General features: G+C 40.4%; 1 protein-coding gene across 7 annotated transcripts in view; it reads left to right on the top strand.

The window, feature by feature from the left end:
• Rad18 (RAD18 E3 ubiquitin protein ligase) overlaps positions 1–22,899 on the top strand; it is an 85,469-nt gene that overhangs the window by 28,127 nt on the left and 34,443 nt on the right. For 4 of the 7 annotated variants that reach the window (XM_087658157.1, XM_087658155.1, XM_087658153.1 and 1 more), the window contains exon 10: positions 8,398–8,532. In XM_087658157.1, coding sequence (XP_087514283.1) covers positions 8,398–8,532 — 135 coding nt within the window. The remainder of the gene's footprint in view (positions 1–8,397; positions 8,533–22,899) is intronic. The other 3 variants (XM_087658156.1, XM_087658154.1, XM_087658152.1) reach the window with 1 other exon arrangement.

Here is a 22,899-nt window from a genome sequence, read left to right as displayed (position 1 = left end):
TTAGTAATTAAAAAGATGGTTGTTGTTAATTCTCAAATAATCTTGTTAATGTTGCTTCAGAGACTGGGTTTTAGTGGAGTGTCTGTGTGGTGCCTGCCTGTTAGGATCTATGACTAACATCGGCTTTGAGCTCATCATCACCGAGAACTTGGCAAACATGAGTTAGTTCTCAGAAAGCATTATGTGAGAAGACGGTGCCGACATAGAAGCATGTGGGACCGCATCATGTCCCAGGCCTACAATGACATTTCTTCTGGACAGAGATACAGCACTTCTATGGCTGGGAGATTTGTGTCAAAAATAGGCTTCCTTCTCTTCTTAGCATCCTCTCATGTTCTCATTTCCTTTTCCTGAGTGATCTGTCTGAGTATGTCTTTACCTGGTGACACGGTACTGTTTTTGTTAACTAAGTAGTTGCTATTTCTTTACTTAGTTGATGGTTTCATTTATTTATTTATTTGTTTTTTTTCCTGAGACCGAGTCAAGAGTCTCTTTGTATAGTCTGGGCTGTTCCTGAACTTGCTACATAGACCTGGCTGGCTTAGAATACACAGAGATCTACCTGCCTCTTTTTGAATTTTAATTTAACTTAGTTTTTGGAGTGCTGAGGATTGACTTTAAGGTCTTGCATATAGTAGGCTAGCATTCCTGGAAGAGTTAGATCTCTAGCCTCAAATTTAATGAGGACTGGAATTGCTTATTGCTCCAGGTCCTAGCTGATTCTCCTTCTCATTCTTCCAGCCTTCCTCTCTCCCACCCACTCTCCCTGTCTCTTTCTCTGTCTCTTTTTGTTTATTGAGACTGGGTGCAGTGTTACTTAGCAGGTCAGTATTGTAGTCAAAACAAAACAAAACAAAAAAACAGAAACAAAACAAACTATAATTTTTTTCTCCTCCAAAATGTAAAAATAAGTGTACAAATCTACTCTTACATAGATGGAATAACAAACTTTACTTACTTTCCTCCATTAAAAAAAAATGGATCTGGTGAAATATATGCGTCAGCATCTGTTTCAGACGTTGGTAAACAGGTAGGTAGTACAGGGGTGTGAGAAAAACCAAGATGGAAGCCCCGTAGTCTGCTAGCCGTCTTCAGGTAGTAGGTTGGAAACCCGCTACTGCCGCTGGGTTAAGGCCGACACCATAGCTGTTAGAAGCTACGGTAGCCAGGGTTTGTGGCTTCCTGAGTGTGGAAGACGAGCCTGCCTTGACACAGCCAGCCAGGCTTCACTGGTTAACTCTGTCATTGCTTGATGTCCTGTGATGGGATCGCATGATAGACTTGTCCGCATCACTGTGTATGTATGTGTATTAGCTTAATCTTTTGCTTCTAAAAAGATAAGGGTGGTGGGGGGAGTGTTTTCCTGGCAGTGGCAGTGCATACTCTTAACCCCAGCTCTTCAGAGGCAGAGGCAGGCAGATCTCTGAGTTCAAGGCCAGCCCGGTCTACAGAGTGAGTTTCAGGACAGACAGGACTACACAGGGAAACCCTGTCTTTAAAAACAAAACCCGGTGTGTTCATTTCTTTATTGTTGAAGTTTTTGGAATTTTTATTATACTTTTTATTGCAACTATTTTTATCAAATGGATGATTTGTAAATATTTTACTTTAGTTAAGGATATGTATGATGTTTAATTGTGAAATTATGACAGCTGTTACTCTATTTTGAGCAGCGTGTAAATGTTGATCAACACTTTCTCTCAGCAGTGTAGTGTGTATACTAGCCAGGGCAGTAAGACAAGAGAGAAGTAATATATAGATTCAAAAGGGAAACAAAACTTGTAAATCAGAGATGGTAGATGTCCTTTATAGTGGTGTGAACCATGAAAGAGAATATGTAACTTCAGATTACAAGAGTTTAAAACATTTGCTCTTGAAAAGAAGTAAAAACAAAACAAATAGCCAACCATTGATTAAGATAAAGTATCTGTAAATCTTAGGTCTGACAGAGTATAATGCACTATATAAAAAAGTAATGAGGTAGATACCACATTAAGAAAATGGATAAGAATATGAAAAAACTCTAAAGAAGATATTCCAGTGGTGTAAGAATTGCATGAAAAGATAGTTTCATTAGTCTAAAAAAATGTAGTTTTCTTAATCACTAATCTATTGTGAAATACATATTAAAACTTTAACAGCGAAATTGTGTATTCACTGAAGGGACGCTTCAGTGAGCAAGTATCTAGAAACACCGTGTAGTAAGTCCATGTGTGGTAAACGAACTGGTCAGTGAGGAAGAGGGAGCTTTTGGCTGGTGAAGGCTAATCGATAAGAGTTAGAAGCATTGTGGCCTGAGAAAAGCCAGGCTAAACAGTAGAATGAGCATTATTCCACTCATATAAAATTATAGAAGGACTAAAGATGCAGTGACAGAAAGCTTGTTGGTGCTATCAGGGACTGGATGTCGGGTAACAGAACTGTGGAAGGTCAAAAGAGAACTCTTAGGTGGTTTAGTCTTTCAGTTCAAAATCATGTACATAGCTACTAAATTCTGTGTGTCATACATGAGAAGTCTGATTTTTTTAGTGTGAAGCATGTTCTAATTTTTGCAAATAACTTTAATTTTTTTTTTCATATGTATTTTCTGAGTGTGTGTGCATGGGATGACCATCTGCCACAAAATGCATGTGGAGGTCAGAGTGGGAGTCTGTCCTCCCCTCCCACCACATGGCTCCCAGGGATTAAACGCAGCTGTCAGACTCATTGGCAGGTTTCTACCTGCTGAGGCACCTTTCTGTAAACAGCTTTAATGTCAAGCTGATCTTCACATTTGATCTTTTCCAGGGGTTGTTTTGGTCGATGGGTAGGAGAGATACCTGACTTGATAAGAAAGGTAACTGGGAAAATGAGCATTTTATAAATTTTTGGGAAAGGATACATATTATGCTAAAACTTAATCAGTATTATTTCAGAAAAGTTAAGCAAAATTTGAAATCACATTGATGAAATTGTTTTTCCACACCACACTACATTAAAATTCACTGGTCTGCCCTGTTCTTTCAACAGGTCTTTCATATGTGTGTGCTTTGAAGTCTCATTTGTTAGTCATTTGGTATATTGGCTTATTAAGCTCAAAACATTTGCAGATAGCCTTCTTTAATATCACCACCAGTGTCATCAGAAGAGGTATTGATTAGGAAACTGCAACATTCACAGTGTCACATTCTCCTCCTTCCTGAGAACACTTGATTCTCTGTTTGACAGGAAGTAGTGACGCTGGTTTTCCTTGGCGTTCTTGTTCTTGCTTTACCATTTACTTCTGAGAACCTGTGAACCAGATATCTAAGTGTGATGGCCATGCTTTGCTGTGCTTTCACTTCTAGGTGTTATCCTGAGACAGTTATGGTAGCAGTCAGGAAGTTGAGGCAGGGGATTGGATCCTTGAGGATGCCTGATCTCTGTTCTAGGACCTGCCTCCAAAAGAGGAAAGGTCCTTTTGCTGGCTAATTTCATGTCTGCTTGATACAAGCTAGAGACATCTGAGAGGAGGGAGCCTCAACTAAGAATGTGGCTTCATAAGCTCAGGCTGTAGGCAAGCCTGTATGTTGGATACCTTATTTAGGGAATGATGTGGGAGGGTGATGATGCCATCCCTGGGCTGGCTGAGCAAGTCATGAGGGGCACGTCAGTGAGCAGCACCCCTCCATGGCCTCTGCATCAGCTCCTGCCTCCAGGTTCCTGACCTGCTTGAGTTCCTGTCCTGTTCAGTGATGACTAGTGATAGAAACTGTAAGCCAAATAAACCCTTTCTCCCCTAGTTGCATTGGTCATGATGTTTTATTACATCAGCAGAACGCTAACTGTACCCCAAGAAATAAATGGTTGTCTCAGCTCACAGTGTCTCAATGCTTTGATAGTTTTCACCATGGAGGATTTTAGAAAGGCATGTCATATACTCAAGAGCCAACATCCAATTAAATTAATTATTTTTCTTACTATTCCACCTAAGAGGTATGTTTGGTCTATCTTCCATATATTTATTTATAGAGAGAGAGTTGCTGGGGATCACACAGAATAACCATGTACCCTGTAAGTAGCTATCATGCAGCGCACCATCAAGATAGTTTGAGTCAAGTTGATTTTATGTTTTTTTTCTAAGTAGAATTGTATGCGTACTGAGAGAAACACATTATTTCATTGACATATACTAGGGCACTAGACATTTTCTCCACCATTGATGTCACACCATTCATATGTCATTGAAATGAGAAGACAGATGGGGGCTAAAGTGATGGCCCAGTGAGTAAAAGCATTATTTTTGCAGAAAACCCAGGTTTGGTTCCCAGCTCCCGCATGGAGACTAACACTACCTGTAACTCCATTTTCCAGAGGATCTATATCCTCTTCCTGGCCTCCATGGGAACTGCACGTATGACATGCATAGGCATAAATGGAGGCAAAACACCATACATGTAAAATAATAAATCTTTTTAAGTAACAAATAGCAGCTTAGTATGATTATGACAATATGTGTTACCTCATAGTCCTTGGAGGAAAATTTTCAGGGATCCTTAGTTGTACTGTACTCTGAAATATTCTGTTTTAGAATGTAGATGATGGAAAGAAAAGTGTCAAAAGTGTCATGGTATAGACTTGAGGCAGAAGCAGCACTTGGAAATACAGGATTGGAAAATGTAGTTCGATGAACCATTAGTTGTGCCCCACAATTCATTGCTCCTGTTGCTGGGCAGCTATGTAAAAGGCAATAATGAAGGGCTTGGGGATAGCAGACCTTGACAGTGTACTCTGCTCTCCAGTGGTATTGTGGAGAGGAGGGGTCAGAAGTGAGACCATTCATAAAGTAGACAGCTCTTTGGGAAGTGTTGCCTTGTCAGGAGAATAGAAAAGTGAAGTAGCTGAAGTGAGTTTGGGGTCAGGGAAGTTGTTTTTTTTTTATTTTAAAGTTTGGTATATAAGTTGAGAGGTACTTATCTAAGTGACTTTTAGGCTTTTGAAATGTATCCCTTAGCAGAAATGCTTTGTATTACACGATTAACTACATGCACATATTATGGAAGCAACTTTATCACAAAACTGTATTTCCCTTTACCATTTCTGCTACATGTTGGTATACTCCGTTCTGCCCTCTGTTTCATTAAGAAATGAAAAGCCAGTCCCTGATCTACTAAGTCTCATTGTCCTGTCCCCCCAACCCCAACACACACAATCTGTGATACTGGTTTAAAAAAGATTCTGTATATGGATGGTCTTAGTGATGGAGGTGGGAGCACAAGCTAGGGCTTGGCCTTTAATTCTGACACAGTTAGTGTTGTTTCATGATAATGGCTAGGAAGGTAGAGCGTGCGTACACAGACAAGGGGTGCCCGTGCTTGGAAGAAGGTAATTTCTCTTAAAATAAGTCTATGTTTTTGGTCCTGCGTGGCCAACTAAGAGGGTCCATAAAGAGGTGTGGTGGGGTTTGAGCCACAGTCGTTTTGAGTTGGTAGACATGGACTTGCTCATCGGCTCCCACAACTAGTCAAACCACGTAACTTTTAAGGGGTTATTTATTTTATGTGTATGAGTGTTTTGCCTGCATGTATGTCTGTGTGCCCCATGCATGCCTGATACCTACATGGGTCAGAAGAAAAAGTTGGATCTCTGGAACTGGAGTATCGGATGGTTGTGAACCACCAGGTGGGCTTTGGTAACTAAACCTTCCTCTGGGAGTAGCCAGTTCTGTTAACTGCTGGGCCATTTTTGCAGTCCCAGGTCCACTTAAAACATTTAAGAAGAAAATTCAAGATAGCTAATTCAAACTAATATTTTAGATTCAAGAGTGTTCTTTGCCGAATAGCAGATCTCTAAGATAAGTGAAATGATGAGTGGGAACAATTTTATTAGTCATAATCTGCTGGCATCATTTATTTTCTCTGCAGCAGTCTTGAACTGCTTGAACCAGAGCCAGAGTGGTGGCTGTTAGTTTTTGTTCCCAGCCTTGCCCTGGGGTAACTAGATTCAGGCAAGAAAATGACACTTTATAAATCTGGGCTTTTAAGTACTCTAGGGGTAAAGTCATTAAGCCCTTCTAAGTTTTAGTTTAATTACTTCAGAGATTTTTGAACAAACCTTAAGTCACAATCCTAATGTTTACTTGTGGCTTAGGAAAAGAAAAGAAGAAAATGGCTGTGGTAGTTTCTGTTGTCAGTGTGATAAAATCTAAAATCACCCTGGAGATGGGCTCTGGGAATGCCCGTGGGATATCTTTATTGTGTTGAGAAAACCCACCCATGGTGAGTGGCACCTGGTTGGAATACTAGATTTAATTTTGTAATAAAGGTTTATTTTTTGTTATGTGTGTGAGTTTTTCCTGCATCTGTGTCTGTGCACCATGTGTGTGTAGTACCTTCAGAGGCCAGACGTGGGCATCAGATCCCCTGGAGCTGGAGTTACAGACAGTTATTAGTCATCATGTTGGTGGGAATTGAAGCCAGGTCCTTTAGAAGGGCAGCTAGTTCTCTTAACTCTGAGCCATCTCTCCAGCTCCGTGAATCCTAAACTACCCCACCCCCCCCCTGGGAGCTGGGGACCGAACCCAGGGCCTTGCGCTTGTTAGGCAAGCGCTCTGGATCCTAGATTTTTTAAGTGCTTCAGAGAGAGCCGAGCAGCAACACTGTATTCAGTGTTCATTTGTTTCCCTGTTGTGAAGGAGATGTGACCAGCTGCTTCAGGCTCCTGCTGCTGGACTGCTCTGTCTGAATAAACCTTTTCTCCCTAAGTTGCTTTTGTTGGTGTTTTATCACAGCAATGGGAAAAGAAACCAAGATAATAAGCTTATATATACTTGGCTTAAACTGCCTATGCCCAATAGCAGCTCCAGAATGATAATGGTAGTGTTGTGTCCATGCATTCTGGGAGCTGAGGAAGTAGATGAGATGATTCTCTTTAGATGCATGGAAGATCATGAAAGAAATTATTATGTCCTTCTGTGTAGACTCTTCCCTGCTTCTAAAGAGTTTAAACCCCCAATATGACAGTTCAAACCATTTGTAACTCCAGTTCCAGGAGATCTGACACCCTCTTCTGACGTCCTTGGGTATACTTGTCAACATAAAGACTTCCAGACAAACACTTAAATAAGCTTAAAATAAGGATAAGTAAATATTTTAAAGATTACAAAAATAAAATAGAAATTTAAAAACTGATTGAAGATTGGGAAGATGGTTTTGAGGTATACCAAAGAGAATCAGTGGAGCAGTCTGACTTGTGGATAAGTAATATAAAAAGGATTTCACATGGAGGCAAAATAGCTTTTTCCATAGTGGGGTAGGGAGTCAATTGAGCTGATCTCTGGCTGAGGCAATCTTACATTCCTATAGAGAATTGTTTTCTATGGCTGTTGGTTACTTATAATTTGCAAAAGGTACTGAATGGTTAGAATCCAGAAAGGGTAGCTCTTGGCATGCCTGTACAGAATCTCACTCCAGTGCACTCCCTGGTCCTCTGTATTGTGCTAAATGGAGAAGGGAGAAACCAAGTGTTGAACAGTGTATTGTCAGCTGTGTGGGGGAAATTTTTAAAATTTTGTTTGCGCCATTATAATATTTTCTAAACTGAGGGCATTGCAGACAGTATTATTTTGAATAATGGTTACTGCTAAGTAAGGTACAACTTCAGCTGCTGGAAACAGGGTTCAAACTCACAAGTGTCCTAACCTTTGTGCTCTAATACCGAGGGTTCTTGAGAGTGTATTTTTAATCTCAGGAATGATGATCTTAAAGTGAGGATAGTGAAATTATGTTTTGAGGTGTTAATGTGGCAGTAAAGATTGCTGTTATGTATCTTAAAACAGGAGACACTGGTGAGCTGCAGATGTCAAATGTAAACTCATTCTGCTGGGGACAGAAGTGTTAGGAAAGCATACACCTACTTTCCTACAGCCTCTGCTTTTGGGTCAGTTATGATAATCCACTTAGTCTTAGTAGTCTCGTGGATCTTAAACATTAGAAAGCTATCTTTTGAATGTGCTTTGGAAGGTGTCAATCACCAATGTGTGGCACATGCCTGAAAACCCAGCATTTGGGAAGCAGAGGCAGGAGGGTTACCCATTTGAGGTCCTTTATAGTTACAATGTGAGTCCCTGCCTCACTGAAACAAAATGAGAGAGTAAGATGGGATGGGGGGAGGAAATGGTTATCAGTCTGTATTTCATGCGCTGTAGAAAGTGCCTCCATAAAGGTTTGGGAAGGAAAAAAAAAACTTGGAGTAGCAAATGATATTCATTCATGTTTGCTGTGGTGGAAGGGAACGATGCGGAGAGCCCCTAAGCCCTTGTGGTCTCCCGTGTGGCAGCGTCTACTTTCCGTGCAGGTGATTCTGCAGAGATGTTGCTGAGTAGCTCAAGTTTGTCATGTGCAGATGCTTCACACACTCAATAGTTCTTTTGAATTTCAGGAAAAAAGCACCAGAATGAATTCCAGCTTCTGGTGGATCAGGCCAAAAAAGGATACAAGAAAACTGGCAGAATGTCAAAAGCTGCAGTAATGAGGAAAGATGAACCTGCAGAGACACTGCCATCTGAACGTATGGGTGAGACTTAATCTAAGTGTAGTGAATTTCCTTACTTTCTCCTGTATTTACTTACTCATTTTGTGTATGTGTGCGTGTGAGGAAGTTACAGGGTAACTTGTGGGAGTTGGCTCTCACCTTCTGCCTTGTGGGTCTCAGTGACCAAACCCCAAGTTGTCAGACTTGGTGTCAAGTGATTTCCCACTGAGCTGTCTTGTTTGTCCTCTTTTTTTTTTTTTTTAACTATAAAAACTATAAAACCAGTGTCATTTACTGAAGTTATTCAGTATTTAAGGTGTGGGGAGTATTTTTTAGATAAGATTAATGTAGCAATTATTGGCCTCAAAGTAGCTTATTGCTTGCTTCAGAAAAAGGGAATTGTCCTGAAGTCTATTTACCTCGTAGGTATGAAGCACCCCAATCATAGAGGTGCTCTGTGATTGTCTAAGTGTGAGGATATTTTCAAAAATTTATTGCTGAAGACCCTAAGACAACCTACCTGGAAAGAGAATTGTTTTTGTTGCTGGCTCTGCTGTTTACTTTGGGTGAAGAGTCTAAAGCTTACGCAGTTGGTATGCATTACTTAGTTTTGCTCTAACTTTAAATTTGAGATTATTGTTGTATTTCTGTTGCTAATGCTTTGGTCTATGAGCAAAACAGAGTCATAATGGGGAAATCCATTATGACTTTATTGTGACAAAATGCATATCACATGCATTTTTACTAATTCATGGGTGCATAATTCATGGCTGTTGAATGCTTTCCTAACACTGTTTAGTGGTCTGTCTATGCCCCAGATCCTTCGAGCATCCCCAGTACAAACTGCGCACGGTGCAGCATGACATTCGCTGCCCTCCCACTCATCCCTCATGATAGCTGTTGTGTCTGCTTGTGGATTTGCTTGCTCTGGGTACCTAATGCAAATGAAATTATATAGTATCCGTCTTCCTATTATTTACTTATTTCTCTACGTATAATATCTTCATTGTCTGATGTTGTGGCAGATGTGCAAAGTTCCTTCTCTTTATGGCTTTAATAGTATTCCTTAGTATGTGAATGCAGTGGCTCATCGATTTATTGAGTTATTTTGCCTTCTTGAGTCGTAAATAATATTTTGTATGCATTAGTTCTCAGATATCTATTCAAGACTCCTCTTTCAGCTTTTTTTTTTTTTTTATTATTAACTTGAGTATTTCTTATATACATTTCAAGTGTTATTCCCTTTCCTGGTTTCCGGGCAAACATCCCCATCCCCCCTCCCCTTCCTTATGGGTGTTCCCCTCCCAACCCTCCCCCCATTGCCGCCCTCCCCCCATAGTCTAGTTCACTGGGGGTTCAGTCTTAGCAGGACCCAGGGCTTCCCCTTCCACTGGTGCTCTTATTAGGATATTCATTGCTACCGATGGGGTCAGAGTCCAGGGTCAGTCCATGTATAGTCTTTAGGTAGTGGCTTAGTCCCTGGAAGCTCTGGTTGCTTGACATTGTTGTACTTTTGGGGTCTCGAGCCCCTTGAAGCTCTTCCAGTTCTTTCTCTGATTCCTTCAACGGGGGACCTATTCTCAGTTCAGTGGTTTGCTGCTGGCATTCGCCTCTGTATTTGCTGTATTCTGGCTGTGTCTCTCAGGAGCGATCTACATCCGGCTCCTGTCTGCCTGCACTGCTTTGCTTCACCCATCTTGTCTAATTGGGTGGCTGTATATGTATGGGCCACATGTGGGGCAGGCTCTGAATGGGTGTTCCTTCTGTGTCTGTTTTAATCTTTGCCTCTCTATTCCCTGCCAAGGGTATTCTTTTTCCTCATTTAAAGAAGGAGTGAAGCATTCACATTTTGATCATCCGTCTTGAGTTTCGTTTGTTCTAGGGATCTAGGGTAATTCAAGCATTTGGGCTAATAGCCACTTATCAATGAGTGCATACCATGTATGTCTTTCTGTGATTGGGTTACCTCACTCAGGATGATATTTTCCAGTTCCAACCATTTGCCTACGAATTTCATAAAGTCATTGTTTTTGATAGCTGAGTAATATTCCATTGTGTGGATGTACCACATTTTCTGTATCCATACCTCTGTTGAAGTGCATCTGGGTTCTTTCCAGTTTCTGGCTATTATAAATAAGGCTGCGATGAACATAGTGGAGCACGTGTCTCTTTTATATGTTGAGGCATCTTTTGGGTATATGCCCAAGAGAGGTATAGCTGGATCCTCAGGCAGTTCAATGTCCAATTTTCTGAGGAACCTCCAGACTGATTTCCAGAATGGTTTTACCAGTCTGCAATCCCACCAACAATGGAGGAGTGTTCCTCTTTCTCCACATCCTCGCCAGCATCTGCTGTCACCTGAGTTTTTGATCTTAGCCAATCGCACTGGTGTGAGGTGAAATCTCAGGGTTGTTTTGATTTGCATTTCCCTTATGACTAAAGATGTTGAACATTTCTTTAGGTGTTTCTCAGCCATTCGGCATTCCTCAGCTGTGAATTCTTTGTTTAGCTCTGAACCCCATTTCTTAATAGGGTTATTTGTTTCCCTGCGGTCTAACTTCTTGAGTTCTTTGTATATTTTGGATATAAGGCCTCTATCTGTTGTAGGATTGGTAAAGATCTTTTCCCAATCTGTTGGTTGCCGTTTTGTCCTAACCACAGTGTCCTTTGCCTTACAGAAGCTTTGCAGTTTTATGAGATCCCATTTGTCGATTCTTGATCTTAGAGCATAAGCCATTGGTGTTTTGTTCAGGAAATTTTTTCCAGTGCCCATGTGTTCCAGATGCTTCCCTAGTTTTTCTTCTATTAGTTTGAGTGTGTCTGGTTTGGTGTGGAGGTCCTTGATCCACTTGGACTTAAGCTTTGTACAGGGTGATAAGCATGGATCGATCTGCATTCTTCTACATGTTGACCTCCAGTTGAACCAGCACCATTTGCTGAAAATGCTATCTTTTTTCCATTGGATGGTTTTGGCTCCTTTGTCAAAAATCAAGTGCCCATAGGTGTGTGGGTTCATTTCTGGGTCTTCAATTCTATTCCATTGGTCTATCTGTCTGTCTCTGTACCAATACCATGCAGTTTTTATCACTATTGCTCTGTAATACTGCTTGAGTTCAGGGATAGTGATTCCCCCTGAAGTCCTTTTATTGTTGAGGATAGCTTTAGCTATCCTGGGTTTTTTGTTATACCAGAAGAATTTGCAAATTGTTCTGTCTAACTCTTTGAAGAATTGGATTGGTATTTTGATGGGGATTGCATTGAATCTGTAGATTGCTTTTGGTAAAATGGCCATTTTTACTATATTAATCCTGCCAATCCATGAGCATGGGAGATCTTTCCATCTTCTGAGGTCTTCTTCAATTTCTTTCTTCAGAGGCTTGAAGTACTTATTGTACAGATCTTTTACTTGCTTGGTTAAAGTCACACCGAGGTACTTTATATTATTTGGGTCTATTATGAAGGGTGTCGTTTCCCTAATTTCTTTCTCGGCTTGTTTCTCTTTTGTATAGAGGAAGGCAACTGATTTATTTGAGTTAATTTTATACCCAGCCACTTTGCTGAAGTTGTTTATCAGCTTTAGTCGTTCTCTGGTGGAACTTTTGGGATCACTTAAATATACTATCATGTCATCTGCAAATAGTGATATTTTGACCTCTTCTTTTCCGATCTGTATCCCCTTGATCTCCTTTTGTTGTCTGATTGCTCTGGCTAGAACTTCAAGAACTATATTGAATAAGTAGGGAGAGAGTGGGCAGCCTTGTCTAGTCCCTGATTTTAGTGGGATTGCTTCAAGTTTCTCTCCATTTAGTTTAATGTTAGCAACTGGTTTGCTGTATATGGCTTTTACTATGTTTAGGTATGGGCCTTGAATTCCTATTCTTTCCAGGACTTTTATCATGAAGGGGTGTTGAATTTTGTCAAATGCTTTCTCAGCATCTAATGAAATGATCATGTGGTTCTGTTCTTTCAGTTTGTTTATATAATGGATCACGTTGATGGTTTTCCGTATATTAAACCATCCCTGCATGCCTGGGATGAAGCCTACTTGATCATGGTGGATGATTGTTTTGATGTGCTCTTGGATTCGGTTTGCCAGAATTTTATTGAGTATTTTTGCATCGATATTCATAAGGGAAATTGGTCTGAAGTTCTCTTTCTTTGTTGGGTCTTTGTGTGGTTTAGGTATAAGAGTAATTGTGGCTTCGTAGAAGGAATCCGGTAGGGCTCCATCTGTTTCAATTTTGTGGAATAGTTTGGATAATATTGGTATGAGGTCTTCTATGAAGGTTTGATAGAATTCTGCACTAAACCCATCTGGACCTGGGCTCTTTTTGGTTGGGAGACCTTTAATGACTGCTTCTATTTCCTTAGGAGTTATGGGGTTGTTTAACTGGTTTATCTGTTCCTGATTTAACTTCGATACCTGGTATCTGTCTAGGAAATTGTCCATTTCCTGAAGATTTTCAAGTTTTGTTGAATATAGGTTTTTATAGTAAGATCTGATGATTTTTTGAATTTCCTCTGAATCTGTAGTTATGTCTCCCTTTTCATTTCTGATTTTGTTAATTTGGACGCACTCTCTGTGTCCTCTCGTTAGTCTGGCTAAGGATTTATCTATCTTGTTGATTTTCTCAAAGAACCAACTTTTGGTTCTGTTGATTCTTTCTATGGTCCTTTTTGTTTCTACTTGGTTGATTTCAGCTCTGAGTTTGATTATTTCCTGTCTTCTACTCCTCCTGGGTGTATCTGCTTCTTTTTGTTCTAGAGCTTTTAGGTGTGCTGTCAAGCTGCTGACATATGCTCTTTCCTGTTTCTTTCTGCAGGCACTCAGCGCTATGAGTTTTCCTCTTAGCACAGCTTTCATTGTGTCCCATAAGTTTGGGTATGTTGTACCTTCATTTTCATTAAATTCTAAAAAGTTTTTAATTTCTTTCTTCATTTCTTCCTTGACCAGGTTATCATTGAGTAGAGCATTGTTCAATTTCCACGTATATGTGGGCATTCTTCCCTTATTGTTATTGAAGACCAGTTTTAGGCCGTGGTGGTCCGATAGCACGCATGGGATTATTTCTATCTTTCTGTACCTGTTGAGGCCCGTTTTTTGACCAATTATATGGTCAATTTTGGAGAAAGTACCATGAGGAGCTGAGAAGAAGGTATATCCTTTTGCTTTAGGATAGAATGTTCTATAAATATCCGTTAAGTCCATTTGGCTCATGACTTCTCTTAGTCTGTCGACATCACTGTTTAATTTCTGTTTCCATGATCTGTCCGTTGATGAGAGTGGGGTGTTGAAATCTCCCACTATTATTGTGTGAGGTGCAATGTGTGTTTTGAGCTTTAGTAAGGTTTCTTTTACGTATGTAGGTGCCCTTGAATTTGGGGCATAGATATTTAGGATTGAGAGTTCATCTTGGTGGATTTTTCCTTTGATGAATATGAAGTGTCCTTCCTTATCTTTTTTGATGACTTTTAGTTGGAAATTGATTTTATTTGATATTAGAATGGCTACTCCAGCTTGCTTCTTCTGACCATTTGCTTGGAAAGTTGTTTTCCAGCCTTTCACTCTGAGGTAGTGTCTGTCTTTGTCTCTGAGGTGTGTTTCCTGTAGGCAGCAGAATGCAGGGTCCTCGTTGCGTATCCAGTTTGTTAATCTATGTCTTTTTATTGGGGAGTTGAGGCCATTGATATTGAGAGATATTAAGGAATAGTGATTATTGTTTCCCGTTATATTTATATTTGGATGTGAGTTATGTTTGTGTGCTTTCATTCTCTTTGTTTTGTTGCCAATACGATTAGTTTCTTGCTTCTTCTAGGGTATAGCTTGCCTCCTTATGTTGGGCTTTACCCTTTATTATCCTTTGTAGTGCTGGATTTGTAGAAAGATATTGTGTAAATTTGGTTTTGTCATGAAATATCTTGGTTTCTCCATCAATGTTAATTGAGAGTTTTGCTGGAAACAGTAACCTTGGCTGGCATTTGTGTTCTCTTAGGGTCTGTATGACATCAGTCCAGGATCTTCTGGCCTTCATAGGTTCTGGCGAGAAGTCTGGTGTGATTCTGATAGGTCTGCCTTTATATGTTACTTGACCTTTTTCCCTTACTGCTTTTAATATTCTTTCTTTATTTTGTGCGTTTGGTGTTTTGACAATTATGTGACGGGAGGTGTTTCTTTTCTGGTCCAATCTATTTGGAGTTCTGTAGGCTTCTTGTATGTCCATGGGTATCTCTTTTTTTAGGTTAGGGAAGTTTTCTTCTATGATTTTGTTGAAGATATTTACTGGTCCTTTGAGCTGGGAGTCTTCACTCTCTTCTATACCTATTATCCTTAGGTTTGATCTTCTCATTGAGTCCTGGATTTCCTGTATGTTTTGGACCAGTAGCTTTTTCCGCTTTACATTATCTTTGACAGTTGAGTCAATGATTTCTATGGAATCTTCTGCTCCTGAGATTCTCTCTTCCATCTCTCGTATTCTGTTGGTGAAGCTTGTATCTACAGCTCCTTGTCTCTTCTTTTGGTTTTCTACATCCAGGGTTCTTTCCATGTGTTCTTTCTTGATTGCTTCTATTTCCATTTTTAATTCCTTCAACTGTTTGATTGTGTTTTCCTGGAATTCTTTCAGGGATTTTTGTGTCTCCTCTCTATGGGCTTCTACTTGTTTATTTATGTTTTCCTGGAATTCTTTCAGGCATTTTTGCGATTCCTCTCTGTAGGCTTCTACTTGTTCTCTAAGGGAGTTCTTCACGTCTTTCTTGAAGTCCTCCGGCATCATGATCAAAAATGATTTTGAAACTAGATCTTGCTTTTCTGGTGTGTTTGGATATTCCATGTTTGTTTTGATGGGAGAATTGGGCTCCTATGGTGCCATGTAGTCTTGGTTTCTGTTGCTTGGGTTCCTGCGCTTGCCTCTCGCCATCAGATTATCTCTAGTGTTACTTTGTTCTGCTATTTCTGACAGTGGCTAGACTGTCCTATAAGCCTGTGTGTCAGGAGTGCTGTAGACCTGTTTTCCTCTCTTTCAGTCAGTTATGGGGACAGAGTGTTCTGCTTTCGGGCGTGTAGTTTTTCCTCTCTACAGGTCTTCAGCTGTTCCTGTGGGCCTGTGTCTTGAGTTCACCAGGCAGCTTTCTTGCAGCAGAAAAGTTGGTCTTACCTGTGGTCCCGAGGCTCAAGTTCGCTCGTGGGGTGCTGCCCACGGGCTCTCTGCAGCGGCAGCAACCAGGAAGACCTGTGCTTCCGCCCCTTCCGGGAGCTTCAGTGCACCAGGGTTCCAGATGGTCTTTGGCTTTTTCCTCTGGCGTCCGAGATGTGTGTGCAGAGAGCAGTCTCTTCTGGTTTCCCAGGCTTGTCTGCCTCTCTGAAGGTTTAGCTCCCCCTCCCACGGGATTTGGGTGCAGAGAACTGTTTATCCGGTCTGTTTCCTTCAGGTTCCGGCGGTGTCTCAGTGTCAGGGGTCCTGCCACTCCTGGGCCCTCCCCCACGGGAGCCCAGAGGCCTTATACAGTTTCTTCTTGGGCCAGGGATGTGGGCAGGGGTGAGCAGTGTTGGTGGTCTCTTCCGCTCTGCAGCCTCAGGAGTGCCCACCTGACCAGGCGGTTGGGTCTCTCTCTCACGGGGTCTCTCAGTTTTTTTTTTTTTTATTACATGTAGTAGTTTCATTTCTGTTGCTGTGATTAAAAAGCTCTGACACCTTACCCCCATGCCCACACCTCCCCCCCACAAACAAACAAACAAACAAACAAACAAACAAAAAAACAAAAAATGAGTTTATGTGGCTTACAATCCCAGGTCACAATCTCTTCTTGAGGGATGTCAGGGCCAGGAACTTAACAGCAGGTATGGTTACTGTTCCACACAGCATGACTTCTAACTATGTGAAGCTTTACTTCACAGTCAAAGAAGTACAGTGGGAACCATGGAGAGTACTGTTTGCTCCTAGCCTCTCAAGCTAGTTTATACTTAGCTAGCTTTCTTATACAGTTCAGGACTGCCTGCTAGGTCCTCTTAACATTAATTAACAATCAAGACAGTCCCCCACAGACATGCCCACAGGCCAACCTAATCTAGGGAATTCCTTTCTTTCATATGGTCCTAGATTGTGTCAGACTGATAGTTTTACATTCCAACTGGCAGTACATATTTCATTTCCCCACGTCCTGTCAGCACTTGACTAGTTTTGTTTGTTGTGGAAACCACCTTCTAGGTATGTTCCCTTGTTGTGGAGACCATCTGTATTAGTCAGGGTTCTTTAGAGAAACAGAACTGACAGAACACACACACATACACACACACACACACACACGCACGCACGCACGCACGCACGCATGCATAGGGGTGGAGATTAACTGACTCATTAGGATAGGGTATATAGTGGCTTCTGGCTGTCGTTTAGCTAGTCCAAAGTATCTGTCTCCTGTTTGAAAAGCCAAGTGGTTCAGTCCAACTAGCCTAGCTGATTTTCAGCCTCTGTTGGTAGCCCAAAGAAGTTCCTAATACCAGTTAGTACCTCAGCAACAGGGTAGATGAATGTGCCAAAGAGAGTGAGGGCAAGCAGGGAAAAAGCAGAAACTTCCTTTTCTCTATCTTTTTATGCTCTAGCTTATCCTCAAAAAGTGTGGCCCAGACTTAGGGTGTGTCTCTTTTACCTCAAATGATCTGGTCAAGTAAATCCCCCACAGGTGTGCCCAGCTACGTGGAGTTTAGTTGGTTGCAAATATAGTCAAGTTGACAACCAAGGTAGCCATCATACATTTTACAAGTCGGGAAGTGGTATGTCATCGTGATTGGATTTTTATTTTTCTAGGAAGCTCAGCATCTTTTCATGTACTCATTGGCCATCTGTTTTTCTGTTTTGGAATTTATTCAAGCCCTTTGCCTACTTATTTGGATGTTTGGGTTTTGATTGAGTTTAGGGGTTTCTTACTGTGGATATCAGTGCCTTCTTGTGTATATATGATTTGCAAATATTTGTAGATACTTTTTCTATTGTCTTGATAGTACCTTTCATGCACAAAACTTTTTATTATGTCCAGTTTTTTTTTCATTTATTGCTTGTACTTTTGGTATTATATACATGGAGTCCTTGCCAAATGCACTGTTGTGCAGATTATCCCACTCTTGTGATTTCTTCCTAGTATTTTGTGTATCACCCTTTAGTCAATCTTTTTACTTTTTATTTTTATCTATGGTGTGAAATAGCGTCTACCTTAAGTCTTTTGTATACAGATGCCCAGTTCTTAGTATTATTTTTGAAGTAGTGTCTTTTGCTATAAAATGCTGTTGACAGTCCTGTCAAAAATCAGGCTCCCTCCTTCCAGCATGGCACAGGTACTTCCAGCACTCTTTAGGGATAGGAGCTGAAGAATGACAAGTGCTAGGGCATCCTTGCCTGTAAAGCATAATCTGTTTCAAAAATAAAAATCAGAAGCCCAAACAAACAAAAACATTCAGCTAACCATAATAAAGGCTTATTTTGTTGTCTCTGTTCTGTTACATTGATCTGTCTGCCCTTATGCCTGTATCATACTAGTTTTATTTTGAAGTCACACGTAAATCAATTTGATTTTATTCTTTCTCAATATTATTTGGCTATTTAGGACTTCTTGAGATTACATGTGAATTTTTGGGATGAATCTTTCTTGAATATACACTTTTGAGATTTTTGTATTGGATTGCAGCATAGCTTTAAGTATATTGGCTTTATATATTCCAGTTCATGAACATGTGATGGCTTCCCATTTTATTATATTTTTTAAAGCTACTCTTAGCAATTTCATAGCTTTCAGCAAACCAATATATTTTTTATTTGTTTGGTTGGTTGGATTTTTTTAAAAGTTATTTTGCTAGATTTTTCCTATTTTTCCTAAATGTTTTATTCTTTTAGGTATTATTGAATTCCTTCTTGATGTCCTTAGATTTCCTGGGGGTCTTTCAGATGTTGGGTATTGCCTTAGTATAAACCATGATCTTTGAACAATTTGAAGTTTTTCATGTAGTTGTTAAAGGTTGTTGTTTGAAATTGTTTAATTCTTAAGATCCATATTCAATACTTCCCACTATAGAACACTTTCTATTTATTGGTCCAATCTCTCATATAGAACTGATTGCTTGTACTTAGAGATTATGCATTAGGTAGGTGTATGTATAGGTATTTACTACAGTCTCTGAACTTGAGAAGTAATTGATGTTGTTAAGCTACTGTGGGTGAACAGAGAGGCTGCCTAACAGGCAAGGCATATGTATAACTGTCCTTTAGAGTAAACATTGAACTGGCCTGTAAATAAATGAGCAAGAGTCATGAGTCATGTACTCTCAAGGGGGACCTGCTTGTCTTAGGGGAAGTCTGTTGTCTGAGTTTCACATTTGGGCTGTTTGGAGCCCTTCGTTTCAAGGTTGAAGGGTAGATAGGAAAGATAGCTGACTTTTAGTGCTCACAAACTGTTGAATTATATTCATATTTGATGGAGTTTTATCCTCTATAAACTAATGTAAGAGGGGAAGAAGAGAAGTATATAGCCACTATGCAAAAATAAATGTTTAAGTTGAAGTTCTATTTCCTTACATACTGGCTGATACTGTGTCGACTTGACACAAGCTAGAGTCATCAGAGGAAGGACCTCTGTTGAAGAAGTGCCTCCATGAGATGCAAGTATAAGGAATTTTCTCAATTAATAGTCAATGGGGAGGTCCCAGCCCATTTAGGGTGCCTTCCCTGCATTAGTGTTCCTGGGTTCTATAAGAAAGCAGGCTAAGCAGGCCAGCAGAGGAAAGTCAGTGAGCAGCTCCCCTCCATGGTCTCTGCATCAGCTCTTGCCCCCACGATCCTGTTTTGTTTGAGTTCCTGTCCTAACTTCATTCCTTCCATGTTAAACAGGGCTGTAAGTGTAAGCCCAAGTAAACAAACCCCTTTCTCCTGAACTTGCTTTTTGGTCATGGTATTTCATCACGGCAGTAGAAAAATTAGCTAAAATTACTTGCCAGCCTGACTGCGTTTTCCCAACTGCTGAATCAGTGACTGACGGCCTGGGTGGGTGGAGTTCCCTTCATGTGGTGGTGTGTTCAAAACAGGAAGTTCTGGACCTCCGCTCCATTCGCTGGTCACTGCCCCTCTCTCCCTTATGAACAGCAGAGGATGTGCCTCTGCCTTGGTCATGATGGTTTATTGGCACAGGTAACATTAGGAGTTTGCACTGGTGATGAGTGCTGGACTTCTGTGTAACAAACATTGAGGCTCATTTCTGAAAATCCTGAATACATGAACTTGAGAAGCTATTTTTATTTTTAAAGAATTTGTCCTATTCAATAAATTTTCTCTACTAATAAAACCTTAATAGTTACTTTTATTCACTTAATTATTTATTCATTATCTGAATTGTTAGGAGATAGCACAGATGAAAATCTCCATAGTATTGGCACACACTGTAAAAGGAAGAGTCCTAGGCAACAGACAGTCTGCACAGCTGTTATTTTTTTTTTGTCCCTTTATTTTCAGATGTTTTGGCTATGCCTATATGTCATAATCTTTCAAATCACCCCAAGGTATCTCTGCATCTTTATTTATAAAAAGAAATTTTGAAAATAGAATATGAAAGAGTATTACAGAAATGTGTCAGATCAAATGGCAAAATTCCTGTCTGATTGGTATTCCTTAATGAATAGATTTTATTTAAAAGTGTTCATAAAAGTGTCCCTAGATGGTCAGCATCATGTCATATGGCAGACAGTGTGATCCTGTTGTTAAATCTGATTGGTTAACTCGTCAGTTATTCTTTACTATGCTCCTGATGGAAACTTCTATTAGAGTGACAAGGCATTCCCATCTCTGTTCTAAAGGAAGCTTTACTTCTAACTGAATTAATCCTGAAAAATATAAGTAAGATTTCTTGTGTTAATTTTTGTGCAGGGCAGTGGTGGTACACGCCTTTGATCACAGTACTTGGGAGGTAGAGACAGGTGGATCTCTAGTTCCCAGATAGCCAGGGCTACATGGAGGAAACCTTGTATTGAAACTCCTCCCCCAAGTTTTAGAGTCAATGTTTTTTTTTTATTTTATTTTTTTATTAACTTGAGTATTTCTTATTTACATTTCGAATGTTATTCCCTTTCCCGGTTACCAGGCAAACATCCCCCTAATCCCTCCCCCTCCCCTTCCTTATGGGTGTTCCCCTCCCCACCCTCTCCCTATTGCCGCCTCCCCCCAACAATCACGTTCACTGGGGGTTCAGTCTTAGCAGTACCAAGGGCTTCCCCTTCCACTGGTGATCTTACTAGGATATTCATTGCTACCTATGAGGTCAGAGTCCAGGGTCAGTCCATGTATAGTCTTTAGGTAGTGGCTTAGTCCCTGGAAGCTCTACTTGCTTGGCATTGTTGTTCATAAGGGGTCTAAAGCCCCTTCAAGCTCTTCCTGTTCTTTCTCTGATTCCTTCAACGGGGGTCCTATTCTCAGTTCAGTGGTTTGCTGCTGGCATTCGCCTCTGTATTTGCTGTATTCTGGCTGTGTCTCTCAGGAGAGATCTACATCCGGCTCCTGTCGGTCTGCACTTCTTTGCTTCATCCATCTTGTCTAATTGGGTGGCTGTATATGTATGGGCCACATGTGGGGCAGGCTCTGAATGGGTGTTCCTTCTGTGTCTGTTTTAATCTTTGCCTCTCTATTGTCTGCCAAGGGTATTCTTGTTCCCCTTTTAAAGAAGGAGTGAAGCATTCACATTTTGATCATCCGTCTTGAGTTTCATGTGTTCTATGCATCTAGGGTAATTCAAGCATTTGGGCTAATAGCCACTTATCAATGAGTGCATACCATGTGTGTTTTTCTGTGATTGGGTTACCTCACTCAGGATGATATTTTCCAGTTCCAACCATTTGTCTATGAATTTCATAAAGGCATTGTTTTTGATAGCTGAGAAATATTTCATTGTGTAGATGTACCACATTTTCTGTATCCATTCCTCTGTTGAAGGGCATCTGGGTTCTTTCCAGTTTCTGGCTATTATAAATAAGGCTGCGATGAACATAGTGGATCACGTGTCTTTTTTATATGTTGGGGCATCTTGTGGGTATATGCCCAAGAGAGGTATAGCTGGATTCTCAGGCAGTTCAATGTCCAATTTTCTGAGGAACCTCCAGACTGATTTCCAGAATGGTTGTACCAGTCTGCAATCCCACCAACAATGGAGGAGCGTTCCTCTTTCTCCATATCCTCGCCAGCATTTGTTGTCACCTGAGTTTTTGATTTTAGCCATTCTCACTGGTGTGAGGTGAAATCTCAGGGTTGTTTTGATTTGCATTTCCCTTATGACTAAAGATGTTGAACATTTCTTTAGGTGTTTCTCAGCCATTCGGCATTCCTCAGCTGTGAATTCTTTGTTTAGTTCTGAACCCCATTTCTTAATAGGGTTATTTGTCTCCCTGCAGTCTAACTTCTTGAGTTCTTTGTATATTTTGGTTTTGGCTCCTTTGTCAAAAATCAGGTGCCCATAGTTGTGTGGGTTCATTTCTGGGTCTTCAATTCTGTTCCATTGGTCTATCTGTCTGTCTCTGTACCAATACCATGCAGTTTTTATCACTATTGCTCTGTAATATTGCTTGAGTTCAGGGATAGTGATTCCCCCTGAAGTCCTTTTATTGTTAAGAATAGTTTTAGCTATCCTGGGTTTTTTGTTATTTCAGATGAATTTGCAAGTTGTTCTGTCTAACTCTTTGAAGAATTGGATTGGTATTTTGATGGGGATTGCATTGAATCTGTAGATTGCTTTCGGTAAAATGGCTATTTTTACTATATTAATCCTGCCAGTCCATGAGCATGGGAGATCTTTCCATCTTCTGAGGTCTTCTTCAATTTCTTTCTTCAGAGGCTTGAAGTACTTATTGTACAGATCTTTTACTTGCTTGGTTAAAGTCACACCGAGGTACTTTATATTATTTGGGTCTATTATGAAGGGTGTCGTTTCCCTAATTTCTTTCTCAGCTTGTTTCTCTTTTGTGTAGAGGAAGGCTACTGATTTATTTGAGTTAATTTTATACCCAGCCACTTTGCTGAAGTTGTTTTTCAGCTTTAGTAGTTCTCTGGTGGAACTTTTGGGATCACTTAAATATACTATCATGTCATCTGCAAATAGTGATATTTTGACCTCTTCTTTTCCGATCTGTATCCCCTTGATCTCCTTTTGTTGTCTGATTGCTCTGGCTAGAACTTCAAGAACTATATTGAATAAGTAGGGAGAGAGTGGGCAGCCTTGTCTAGTCCCTGATTTTAGTGGGATTGCTTCAAGTTTCTCTCCATTTAGTTTAATGTTAGCAACTGGTTTGCTGTATATGGCTTTTACTATGTTTAGGTATGGGCCTTGAATTCCTATTCTTTCCAGGACTTTTATCATGAAGGGGTGTTGAATTTTGTCAAATGCTTT

Source organism: Rattus norvegicus, chromosome 4 (assembly GCF_021556685.1).
Source record: "Rattus norvegicus strain SHRSP/BbbUtx chromosome 4, alternate assembly SHRSP_T2T, whole genome shotgun sequence".
NCBI classification, from domain to species: domain Eukaryota; kingdom Metazoa; phylum Chordata; class Mammalia; order Rodentia; family Muridae; genus Rattus; species Rattus norvegicus.
This window is presented reverse-complemented; position numbering and strand designations above follow the sequence as displayed.